At 44.3% G+C, this 13,298-nt stretch overlaps 1 protein-coding gene across 1 annotated transcript in view; it reads right to left on the bottom strand.

The window, feature by feature from the left end:
- Positions 1-13,298, bottom strand: part of LOC115068194 (reticulophagy regulator 1-like) — a 61,633-nt gene that overhangs the window by 4,228 nt on the left and 44,107 nt on the right. Inside the window, exons 3-4 of the mRNA XM_029557989.1 lie at positions 10,157-10,263; positions 4,214-4,244 (exon numbers count right to left, since the gene is read on the bottom strand). Of these exons, the coding sequence (XP_029413849.1) occupies positions 4,214-4,244; positions 10,157-10,263 (138 nt within the window). The remainder of the gene's footprint in view (positions 1-4,213; positions 4,245-10,156; positions 10,264-13,298) is intronic.

The raw sequence follows: 13,298 nt of genomic DNA, 5'->3' as shown, positions 1-13,298 counted from the left end.
AGATATAGTATTAAACTGACTCCTAATTATTTATTGTTAAACCCACAGGTTAGTGCATCTCTCAACTCTCACCAGAGAAGCTTCTTTATGCAGCAGATGGTGATTAACACAGATCTCCACAACTGGTCAAAGTGCAGGAAATAAGAGACTGCAGAGTGATTATCCCTTAATTGGACACTATATTAAACGTCTGCCTCCAAAGGCAGAATATATGAAATTGGGTGGGGGTAGTAAGGGTATACAGAGAGGGCAGGGGATCTAAATACAATAAATATATCGTATAAGGCCAGGTGTACTGGCACATACCTTTAATCCCAGAAATTGGGAGGCTGGGGCAGGCAGATCTCTGAGAGTCCAAGGTTAGCCTGGTCTACAAAGCAAGTTCTAGACTAGCTGGGGCTACAGAGATATATATATATATATATATATTTCCTTTAAAAAAAAGGAAAAAAAACTCACAAAAGCATCATCTCCCAGTTCTAACCTGGTCTGCGGTCTGCTGGCTGCCTTCCTTCTAGAGGCTGTGTCCCTGCCTCTTGCAGCTCCTCAGTGCTACCTGCACTCCTTGATCCCTGCATCCCTTCATTCACCTCCAAGCCTACTACCAGCATCTCTGCACTTCAACCCGGCCTCCTTCTGAAAAGGACCCTTGCAGTAACACTGGGCCCAGGAAACCTCCATATCTTATCTCTGTGAAGTCCCTATTGGCATGTAAGGGGACTGTCACAGCACCTGGGGTCTAGAATATGGACATGCAGGGGCAACAGGATTATCCAGCCCACTCCAAGCACACCGAGGTCCTGAGTATACACCCTAGCAACATGGGACTTGTATGTCCCTCTAACAAACAGGGATCTTTACCTGGCATTTTAACAGGTCATTTTATTCCCAGAATTAATGAACCATTAGTTTATCCTCTCCCCACATAATCACTTACTGGATTTGTGATTCAAGTTTATAGAGAGTTGGGGGAGATGAGAGGCCTATGCATTTTCATTCGTTTCTAGAACATGAAAAATACTAAGTGTAGGGGCAAGGAGGAAAGACTTTTGAGAGCAACAACAGGCAGATTGAGAAGATTCTGACAATGGGTTAGGAACAAGTGGTAAAGGGCCATGAACTCAAAGCACTTTGTGTTTGTGGGGTCTCATGAGTCATTATTAAGTTATTTCTAAGATAAGTGTTGCAGCAATTTGTTCTAGGTCTGCACTGTTCATTTATGAGTTTCCTTTTCACCCAGTCACTCTTATTCTCCAAATCTCTCTGCCCATTTTGCCACTCCTGTTTCCCAATGTGCTTTTTCGTGCAAATAAAACATGATACACCTATAGAGACAGATGTAACTTTTAATTGGACTTTCCTCTTGTAACTAGAAAAGTTCTAACATTTTTGCCCTGGCAGAATGCCCAGGGATTAACTCCACTTTGGAATGGACAGCTGCATTTCCTCAGTGGCAGGTCAGTTATTCACAGCTTCCCTCCACTTGAGACGTCCTGCCTCTCACGCACCCCCTGGTGGCTGCCAGGGTCCTGGCTCCCAGGACCTTGTGGAGCTTGGTCAATTCGCTGAGACTGCTGGAAAACTCTCTAGAACGCCTCCAGTAGTTCGAAGTTATGAGTCAGGGTACAGGACCCCGTGTTGATTTCACACTCCCTTCAAGACGTGAAGCTTCCTCACCTCAGAGGCTGCTCTTCTGCCTTATGGACCATGTTATTCCCTCCCATCGACCTTTTGTACTGAGGTGTAGTAAACTCAGAGACACAGAAACCATGGACTGTCTGCCTACAATAACAAAATACCCAAGTCCAATGAAAACAGACTCCATAAAAATGTACTATATGCTCATGATGGAGTATCATACAGCATCAAAAACTGAGTGAACCACAACTATACACAGAAACACAATTAAAATACACAAATACAATATTCTCATATGTCACAGTCTGACCTCCAGCTCATTACAGGTGCAGAACAACCACCCTGAACTTCTGATCCACATGCTTTTACAACTCCCTGGTTCTAGGATTACAGGCAAATGCCACCACACTGGTTTTATGAGGTCCTAGGGATTGAACCCAGGGTTTCATGCATCCTGTGTAAACTCTCTGTCAACTGAGCGACATCCCCAGTCCTCATTTTATTTTTAACATTCTGAAAAAATGTATTGATTTCTGCTGTGAAGATTCACTTCCATTTCCAGGGGCTTTCCCCTTGAACTTCCACTCTAAGTGAGTACTTTCTTCAGGCTGACAGTCTTCCAGAGAAGAGTATGGGCCTTAAATGTCTAGCATTACACATTTTAAAATGCTTGTAAATATCTTTCGTAAGTATACCCCTGCTAGCAAGAGATAAGTGTGATTTCCCGTATCGTCTTCTCCAGGGTGGCTGTGCAATTCAGTCCTCTTTCAAAGTTGCCTTTGATAAATCTCAGTGTCAAAGTACAATTTGGACAAGTTAACCATGACACTGGAATCCAGGGAGAGCCCTGTGCATGGCCTGGAGACTGCCCAGTGGCCCTGGCAAAGGGCTTGCTCTCTCACCATGAATGAGCCTCTTCTTTTGTCAAGCGAGAAAGAAAGGGGCTTTGAGTACCCATTGTACAATAGATAACTACAGAATTGTGCTCAACTGCTATTTTTAAGGCATAAAGGGCCTACTGGCGTTCTCGTCTTGGCAGAAGGCAGACTTTCATGTTTGTGGAGCTCCGCTTGTCTGGGTGTTGTCAGCCAAGAACTATCCCAGCACACACAGGCTTATGCAGGCATCTGACACACTCTGAGCTCAGTGACTATGTTTTCCAAAGAAGATAATTTTTTATCCTTTAGCCCAATCAAATGTACCCTTCACTAGAAGATATTCCTTAAAAATTCATGGAGATGCCTTCAAAGAGCATGCCTTGTTAGCAAGGTGCCAGGCTTACCTTAGAGGGTCCAAGATTAAGATGTGGAGAGTATGGAGACTTGAAGACATGAGGAAACATTAACTCTGTAAAGTCTGATAGTTTCAACACATAAGCATTGGCTATTACTCTGGGGAGAATGATTAGGTTTTTGCTTGGAATTCAGATCTGCCACACAGCCTATGTAAGTTCCATGTGAATGAGAGCCATATTTAGAGATTTTTCCAGGCTAGGCTGTAGCTCAGTGGTAGAACACTTATCTAGAATGTGTGAGGGGTTTAATTTCTAGCAACACACACACACATTCACACACACACACATTCACACCCATGTATTCCAACACACACACACACAAACACAAACACACACACACACACACACACATGGGGGTTTCTTATTATGGGTCCTTTCTTCAGCAGACACAAGGTAAATTTTCACTTTTAACGGAGCAGCCACTTGGTCCCCACCCCACAGGGGTGACATCAGCCCCTTCCTCTTGACTGTCATTCTCCCTATCGTGAGGAGATTGTTTCCAAGGGGAAGAGGAAAGAGCTCGGGCAGTGATGGGCAAGATACTTCGTGTGCCGTGCCTATGGGAAGTAGATTTAAATGTTCTGATTTACTCTAGGCTTACAATTTTGGTTAACAGTGAGACTTAGAATTAATGACCAAAGATTCTCTTCCTGCCCCTCAAAATAGGCAAGTAGCAAGAACATCTTTTCTGGAAGTTATCTGGAAACCCATGGGAAAAAAGAAAATTTCATCCCAAGAGCTGGAACCATATACTGCTGCTCCAAGTGTGTAGGAGAAAGAGAAAGCATGTGAGAGATGAAGCAATAAAGGGCACCTGGGACTTGAGCACACAGAGGCCAGCAAGAAGTCTCTCATCCCTCCTTTTCCTCTCCTCCACTCTGAAGTCCTCTAAACTGACAGCATGGCCAGTGCTTCTAGAACATTCCAGCAGAGTTCTAGCACTCTCTGTGGTACCACTTTTCCACTGCAGTAGCCATCATTTACAACTAAAAATGAATCTGAAAGGAAGTATCAAGCAGAAAGGCCTCCCTCTCCTCACAAGTGACACAAATGGACACTACCCAACTTCATTCCTAGAGTGACTTCCTGTCTTGTCCTGGTCTTCAGCTTCTCTGTGATAAGAGACATAAGAGATTTTCCCACTCTTGAAAATTACCATGGGACTTGGGTCTCTGTCATTAGAACATTATTTCAATGATGTATTTTGGCAGCTCAGTCAGCCCTCACCACCACCCCACCCTGCCCTCCATCAGTCATATGCTTTAAGTAAAAGCTCCCTACCTTCCACTGAGGCTTCTCCACAGCTGAGCACCTGCAATAAGGAGAAGTAAAATGTGAAACTTAAGCCATCACTCTGGGGGACATTTTCCAGCTTAGAAATATTCCAAGCTTCTTAAGTGGAATGCTTACATCTCTAAGTACCAGAAACTATCAAATCATACACTGTACATATTTGTTACCATGAGGGATTCATGCAAGTACTCCACAAATATTTACCAAGATCCTCTACATGCAAAACACTTGAGCAGGTCACCCTGAGAGGTGGGACACTCTAGAGCATACCATCCCTGCCTCAGAGACCTTCAATGACCCACTTAACATGTGAACTTCAGAAAATGTGATGTCAAAGAAGCAGCCCAAGAATTCTACAAGAGGAGTAAAGCATGAAATTTCAGGAAGGACAGAAAACATGTGCTCAAGAAAGCATGAACGACATACTGAGGTGAGATTGGCATGACGCAGACTAGAGATATTTGAGCTAACATCTAGGCTCAAATTAAACCAACAGAAAAAGATCAGATAGATGATAGATAGATGATGATGATGATAGATAGATAGATAGATAGATAGATAGATAGATAGATGATATGATAGATAGATAGATGATAGATAGATGACAGATAGATGATAGATAGATACATAGATAGATACATAGATACATAGATATATCGATACATAGATACATAGATGATAGATGATAGATGAATGAATTTCCTTTCTAACCTCTAGTGACCATCTTTTTTGAACTAACCCTTGATATGACATTCCTAGCTACCAGATTTAAGGAACGCCAACAAGGAACTAACCATGTGGAGGCCTTTACACTTTCCATCAGACAAAAGGTCAAAGGAATGTTTTTGAATATCTCCAATCAAATTCATTTTCAACATTTACTCCCAAGAAAAAAAATTTCTTGGAATTGTTGACTTCATTTCTTTGGGTAATTATGCAATTTATCTGATTTCCTTTGTTGCCCTGGCTGCCAATAAGGGATGAGTCTGTTCCTCAGTCATGGTTAGGGACTAGACTTCTGCCCTTTTAGACCTTTCTGAAACAGCTGTGTTTCCTGCACCTTCTAAACTGCTTCAGACTTTCTGGAGTTTGGCAGCATGTGAAAACAAATCAACTAAAAAGAACCCGAGAGCTTTGAGAAACAGTACGGTCTCAACTAGTCAGACATTTGGATATTCAAGGTGTCAACGCACCTTTTCACAGTGCTCCTCTAACAACTCTAAAGCCAACAGTGGAGAAAAGAGATAATGTTGTGGAATGCTGGCCTTACTATTAAGAACTAGAAAAATGGTCATGTTTGATGGACAAGAGAACTGGGACACTTAGAGCTGTAAGGACAGTGTTATTATAGCCAAGCATTGATCAGGTAGGAACCTCGTAGAGCAAAGATGTTCTGGGAAAGATGGGGCCAAAGGTCAGCACAATTAGCAAAGGGCTGAGCAGGGAAAGTGTAGAGCAACAGTCAGAGTGCTGATTGCACAGGAGCAGGTCCAGGAGGTGAGCAAAGGTGGGCTGACAACTGACTGTCGGGCTTTTGGGGGTGGTGGATAGACTACCCTTCCGAAGGCTAAGCTCAGAGTCTGGCTACCAGGCAGGGCTGAACACAGGTCTTAGCTAAGCCAAGTCAGAAGTGCAATGAAAGGAGAGTACAGGAAGGCCTTGAGGCCACAGGCCTCTACTGGGTCCACTCTCAACAGCCAAGAAGGTGCTAAGCTGTGACATCAGGGGACGATGCAGGTGTCACAGGCAGGAAGGTGGAGAGGCAGTGGTTACAGATGCTCCTCCCCCAGGTGGCTGTGGGGAGAGCTAGGGACACTTACTGGGCCCTCTTTCCTCACAGGTATGACAGCCCGAGGTGGAGATGACTTGGCCCTCTCACCATGAAGGGAAAGGACAAGGTGGTCACTGTCAGGTTTAAGGATTCAGCAGGAGGCTCTCATACACTGAAAAAGCCTTGGAATCTGAAAGAAGCAGAAATGTGCAGGTGCGCACACTCGCAGTCTCCAACTGGAGGCTGCAGGGACTGTCAAACTAAAGGCCTAGATACCTGCAGGTTTCACAAACCCCAATCTACAAAAGGGCATCTGCTCCCCCTTTCCCACTGACTTCATATGAAGTGTTAGGATGTGTCAAGGAGTGGGTGGGAATAACCAATCTCAAAGAAACAGAAAGCAGAAGGTCTCACTCGCTTCTCAGTGGGTACAGAGCTCCTATCACCTAAGAGGAAATTCACGATCGGCTATTCAATAACGTACACACACTTCACAAGGCCCTACACTTACTAAGAGGAGTTAAAAATAACTGGGAGAGGAAAACAAGCAGTGAAGTTTAGTATCTTTAGTAGTGAGTGTGGGAAGAGGGCAGCTGAGAGAGGGAGCGAGCAGAGGCTTGTAGAAAGCTCTGCTGACCTAGGCTTCCCTTGACTGCCAGCACAATCAGAGACATCAAGAGTGACTGACAGTTCTAATGGGAACCACAGCATTACCAGAGCTGCTTCTAGATTCATTTTGCAGTGAGCGTACATCTCCCTGAGAGCAGCTATTACAGCAGTGTGTTGGGCCGGATGCCCTGCTGCCAGTGCTGGCCAGCTATTTACAAGGCTCAGTTGGGTCTTTGTCCTAAAAGACTCACTAAAAAAGGACAAAGAAAGCCCTAGGGTTTTTTTCATTTAAAGACTAGGGCATTCTGGGAAAGCACCATAAGAAGGCCCGTGTTTCCTTTTCTCTGTTTACATGCATAGAACACCACTCTGAAAATCCTGAAAGAAAGATGGACCTGTGACAGAGGCCTGGGTGGGGCGCTGGAGCTCCATTTGGACAGAGGCATCCTGTCTGCATCCTCACTGGAAGCCAGTGCTTAGAACCACCCTTGATCCAGAAAGGTACTCAATGTAGCCTGGCCAATGAGGAGATAGGAGGCCCTGCTGTTCTGACTGTGTCAGCTGAACAAAGGAGACAGTCACTGTATGGACTGCATACCCATTGTGGCCTTTTGGCTGACCCTAATCCAAGCCTGTGGTGCGTAGGATGATGGGTTCACTTCTGCTACAGGATGAAGTGGTTCAGGCTGAGTAATACTCCACAGATTCCATGTCCTAATCCCTGGAATCTGTATTACTGCATATGGAAAAGGGGGCTTTAGAGGTGCCACTCAGTTAAGGAAAAGGAGAAGAGATTATCCTAGGTCATCCAGGTGGGCACCAGTAACAACCGCAAGTGTCTTTTGAAGAGAACACTGAGCAAGGCTTGATGCAAACAGAAAAGGAATGCACAGACTACAGTGATGTAGTTGTAAGCAAGGGTTCACCAGTACCACCAGCATCAGGAACAAGTGGTGAAGGGGCCTCACTCAAACCTCCAGGGGTGACACAGACCTACAGACATGTGGGTTTTAGCCCAGTGAGACCTGCTTTTGGACTGACAGCCTCCAGAGCTATGAGAAAAGGTCTCTGCTGTTTTGAGCCTCCAAGTTTGTGGTAATTCATTACAGCAGCTACAGGAAACATGCGATCTATTATGTGGCCTCTCCACAGCTAGGAGCAGAAGTGGAAATGAACTAGCTGAAGAATTATTCTTTGTTTAAGTCTTTCTTTCTGCACTGCTAAGGATTGGACCTAGGGCCTTGTGCGTGCAAGGGAAGCACTCTACTACTGAGCTATATTTCCAACCCTCACTTTTCACTTTTTATTCTAAGACAGGATCTCAGTAAATTGCCCAGTTGTGGCTTTGAACTTCCTCTATACCCTAGAAGGTCTTCTATCTTGCAATCTTCCTGCATCAGTCTCCAAGTAGCTGAGATTACATGCCTGCTCTGTCAAGGCTGGCTTAAGAATTAGAGATGACAGATTACCAGCCTAAAGAATCTATCATATTAATGTTTTCAAGGACAAAACAAAGAAAATCTTTGCAATATATAGGTGTTCTGAAGTTTGCAAATAAGAAATTACTCCACTTAAATACCAAAACAATGAGCTAAACTGGAAACTGAAGACCTCGGTAGGCACCGAGCTCTAAAGCTGACAGACTTCCAAACTGTCCTGCTCTCCATCCTGGCCCCTCACATGGCAATTAAGACCTTCAGTTGATCCTTGTCCAGTCTTTGTTCTTTTTAACTTGTGTAGATGATAGTCATGCTGGATCCACAATTGACAATCCTGAGATTCTCAGCTTTCCTTGTGGCTAACTTGCTTTACTGAGCTAAAAGGGCAGCTGAACAAACCTACAACTGGCTATGTCTTCTTGTTTTTCCCTGAGGGAAGTGATGGGGAGAACACGGTACAAAACTTATTTGAGAAAATTAACCCTTCCTATGTGAGCTATGAATTAAGGCAGACACACAGACTTGGCATGGCCCAACCACTAACTTCTACAGAACAGAGGTGTGAGACGCTCTGCCTCCAGCAGCCTCAGCACAGCTGGGACACAGAAGGAACCACAGCAAGTGCGTGCGAAGGTTGAAAGTGAGGGAGCTGGGCATCTATTCTCTGCAACAGAAAGAGGGTTGGAGAGGGAAGAAAAAGGAGGGAGGAAAGGATGTGTGTACAAGAATATCATTTAAAGCTACAGATTCACAAAATGCATCATCTAGACAAAAAAATGAATCCTGGCTTCCTCAGAAGGCTAGCATGTAAGAATTACCTCCAAACCTGTACGCACACTAACCTTCCTAAAAAATTGTTTGTATGACTGATTTTGTTTAAGAACTGGAAAGACTTATGAAGCAGATTTAAATCAGGCCCACGGAATACCAGAGGCCAAGGCCACAGCTACATGCATTACAGGGCTCAGGTTCGTGCTCTGGAGAAGGTGCTTCTCACCCAGTGTCCCCAGGATGGGGAATCTGGGCAGTTTTCCTGCATACCAATCCAGGCAGATCATACCCAAAGCCTCCTCTTGGTGACTTTTGATCAAATCAATCTTGTTACATTTTGGTTCATAAGGCTCACTATGTCCAGGAAGGACTTCTTGCTTATTTCAAAAACTAGTTCTAACATTAGTAAAAGAGGCCCCTCTATGCGTGGAAACACTTGGATCAGATTCATAATGTAGTTATATTGTCATAAACACCCTAAGTGATTTTAAAAACTAATTCAAGCTCTCTCTTTTTTTAAAGACAGGGTCCCAGCTAGCCCCAGCTAGTCTGGAACCTATCATACAGACCAGGCTGGCCTCGATCCCACAGAGATCCACCTACCTCTGCCCCCAAGTGGTGGGATTAAAGTTGTGACCACCACACCCAGTTCTAAGCTGTCACTTTTAAACATAATGTGTAAATAGACTCTGTCTTCATCATTATTAACTCATTTTCCAAGATTCAATGTAACTATCTGTAATTTTTAAAGTTATTGCTTTTCCTTTCCTGAATTGGAGAAAAATTATATATGCACTAGTCCATTTTCCAGTGGCCCAGTTTGATCTTATAGGAGGTAATAAATATTTAACTGCTAGCCTCCCTGCAGTCTACTTAAATATCACCCTGGTGTCTGAAGCAGCTTAAAGTCAGGGAAGAGCCCAACATACAAGGACTCATGACCATCATCTTAGCGCTCAGGAAGCTGAAACATGAGGATCACTGAGAGTTTCTGGGCAGCCTGGGCTACAGAGCAAGATCCCATCTCAGAAATCTTAGCGCTCAGGAAGCTGAAACATGAGGATCACTGAGAGTTTCTGGGCAGCCTGGGCTACAGAGCAAGATCCCATCTCAGAAACCTGGGAGGGAGGACGGGAGGGAGGTCTGGAGGAAGTAGAGAGGAAAAGGACAGAGGGGACTGGATGGTGGAAGGGAGGGAAAAGAAGGGGAAGAGAAAGAAGGAAACTAGAAAAATCAATGCCTACATGACCCTCCTGATCAAAGGATGCCTAAGTCTACATAAAATCAGAAATTTAGACTCTAGAAATTAAATGCATAAAAATTAAATTTGAGCATCCTTACCTCTTGCTCGTGACAAAACCATGTCCTTTACTATTTGCATAATAACACGCCCAAGTATCATGACAGAAATCAGATGATAGACTCTCCATGGGGTCAATGCAAGGAACCTAAAACCAAAAAACAAATTCCAGTGTGAAGATTTTCAATTTAAAAAAAAAAAAATTAAGTTGACTTACTGCCACAGAAACAAACATTACAGTCAATAACGATTTCTCTTCAAAAATTTCCCAATGTGACCACACGAAAATTATTATATCAAAGTCAACAAAATCAAAGGCCCTGAAGTCATGAGCTATGAGGCTTTCATGCTGGGCTTTTTGCTCCAGTCTCTGTTTAATTCACTCTTTTTGGTCTGACTTAAACACAGCTCTTGGTGCTGCTGGTAGAGATACCAGAAGCTGAATGATGGTAACAGGCCAACGAGTCAGTGCTCTGCAGACACAGAGCAGCTATGGTAGGTGCTGTGAGCCGCCATCCTCTGTTGGAGCTTTTCCCTCCTATGCCACATCAATTCCTTGACTGCCCTTGGCCCTATTTCTTAAAAATGGCATTGAGGGAGACTGGTGAGATGGTTCTATGCATAAAACTACTTGCTGCCAAGCCTAATGGCCTTAGATTCCTGGGACTCCCCCACCCCCCGCATTGCAGAAGGAGAGGACAAACTTCTTCAAGTTGTCTGACCTCCACCCATGTGCACTGGCATGCCCCCCATCCCTACACACACACACACACACACACACACACACACACACACACACAGTGTGATGTTTCCAATGGCATTAAAGGACTGGGAAAATGGTTCAGTGAATCCAGCACTGTCTGCTCAAGTCTGAGGACCACAGTTTGGATCCCAGCACCCATATAAAACCAACGAGGCATGGTGGCCACCTGTAATTCCAAAACGCTGGTGACAAAAACAGGATCCCTGGTGCAAGCAGGCTGGTAGACTAGCCAGAATTGGTGAGCTCTGGGTTCAACAACAAACCCTAGCTCAATAAAAGTGGTAAAGAACAAGGAAAGAAAACACCTGACAGCAGCTTTGAACCTCCACACACATGTGCATGTGTGCCTGTATACACATGCACTTACACACATGCAGCATACCACCATAGTTACATATACATGCCCCCAAAATTCCATTAAGGATCCAATTTGTAAGCACTTCCTTTTTAAGATCAGTACACTCTAGTCCAACTGCCCACCTCCTCTCTGGAGAAAAACAACCCTAAATTTCTTTACCATGAAGAACACATAATCCCTGCAAGACTCTTTCTGGATGGGCTTACAAAAGAAAGGGATAGTAAAGATGTCAAAGGAGCTTTGAATCTCCATGAGACTAGAGACCGAGGGCTCTGTTTTTCACACATTAAATGGCCAAGCTGCTTATTAAAATCAACTGGGATGTGCGGGTATCAAGGCTCTACAAGAGGAAAAGGACATATGTATACCTCCTTCTGTAAACTTTATCACCAGACAGACACAGTCCAAGGCAAAGTCTTAGGTGAAATATCAGAAAATGAGCAAAAAGCAAGTAGTACTGAGGAAACCGCCCTAGACTGGAAAAAAGGAGAAAGCAGTCTGAGCACCAGCATCCACCTGTCTCTGCTTCCTGACTGTGGACAAAATATGATCAGCTGATCCATGCTGCACTGCCAGATTTACCTGTTATGATGGGACTGTACCCCCTTAAACCATGAGCTAAAATAAATCTGTCCTTCTTTAAGTTGCTTTTATCAGGTATGTTGTCACAGCAATGAGAAGAGTGACTAATAGGGTTCCACGGATGCAATTCAGAGGAAGGTAGAAGCTGCCCAAATTGCTGGATACAACATGGGCAGAAGACCAGGGTCTGTGAAGGTGAGTTATGGCTTTCCAAGTCCTCTGGGATGGCCTCAGCATGAAGAGAAAGCAAACAGGGAGTGCTGGGAGACTAGCAGAGAGGAAAATTGAAAGGACAGGCAAGTGGCAAGTGTGAACAAACTGAGTGATAGGGTAGGGTTCTGGTCTGTATGCTGCAGGCCACAGCAAGAGAGCCAAAGGTATAGAGCAGGAAAGCAAAATGCTTGGTGGCTCAGGAGGATAAACTGGGCCAGGGAGGAAATACGAAATCAAGACAACCTTGAACAAGGCTGTGCAATAGATTTAGTTAGTGATTCCACATAAGATGCTAAGACAAGTTGTAGAAAAAGCCCTCTGCCTGAAAGGAACACAACCCACCTTCTATTCTGATTCTAATACTGAGTTCCTATGTGATCTGAGCCAGTAAAATGAGCAGTTAGACCAGGTCAGTGCTTCTAAATTAATGCTCTGCAACTGTAGCCAGGTTGTTTCTCTGTGCTATAGTTTGAACACAAAATGCCCTTCCCCCAAGACTCAGGTATTGAAGGACTGGCCTCAAACTAGCAATGCTGTTTGGGAGCTTCTAGAAGTTCTAATCTGGAAGAAAAAGGTCAACAGGGCATGTCCTTGGGAGCTACAGCTTCTCCCCTTCCCCCTTTCCCCTCTTCCTTCCCCCTCCTCTCTCTTTCTCCTTCCTGTTGGCCATGAGGTGAGTAGCCTCTGCCACCTACTCCTGCTGCCACAATGCTCCACTTCACCACAGGCCAAAACCAACAGAGCCAAGACCTGTGGACAGAAACTCTGAAAGCAAATAAATCTCTGTTGGCCATGAGGTGAGTAGCCTCTGCCACCTACTCCTGCTGCCACAATGTTCCACTTCACCACAGGCCCAAACCAACAGAGCCAAAACCTGTGGACAGAAACTCTGAAAGCAAATAAATCCTTCTTCCCGTAGGTTGTTTATGTCAGGAATTTTGTCATAGCAATGAGAAAACTGAGCAACACACCCTGGAGCGCTTGTTAAAATCCAGATTCTGAGGTCCCGCGTATCTCCTCCCATGTCTTCTGAAACAGGTGGCTTAATTACTAATATTTGCATTGAATAAATATTATGGATTGCCTAAACCATGTTACCAAAAATGAATAATGGCAAACCAGAACCATGGAAAGAAAGAACAAACACAAAAGATAGTCCTCGGTGCCTGCACACACAGTGTCGGCAACACACAAAGGGGCCACCACATGCTCTGCCTTTTTACATTTTATATGTTTGGGGGGTTTTTTGTGTTTTTTTACATCTTAA

This window comes from Nannospalax galili, unplaced genomic scaffold (assembly GCF_000622305.1).
Source record: "Nannospalax galili isolate Female #2095 unplaced genomic scaffold, S.galili_v1.0 scaffold207, whole genome shotgun sequence".
NCBI classification, from domain to species: Eukaryota; Metazoa; Chordata; class Mammalia; order Rodentia; family Spalacidae; genus Nannospalax; species Nannospalax galili.
This window is presented reverse-complemented; position numbering and strand designations above follow the sequence as displayed.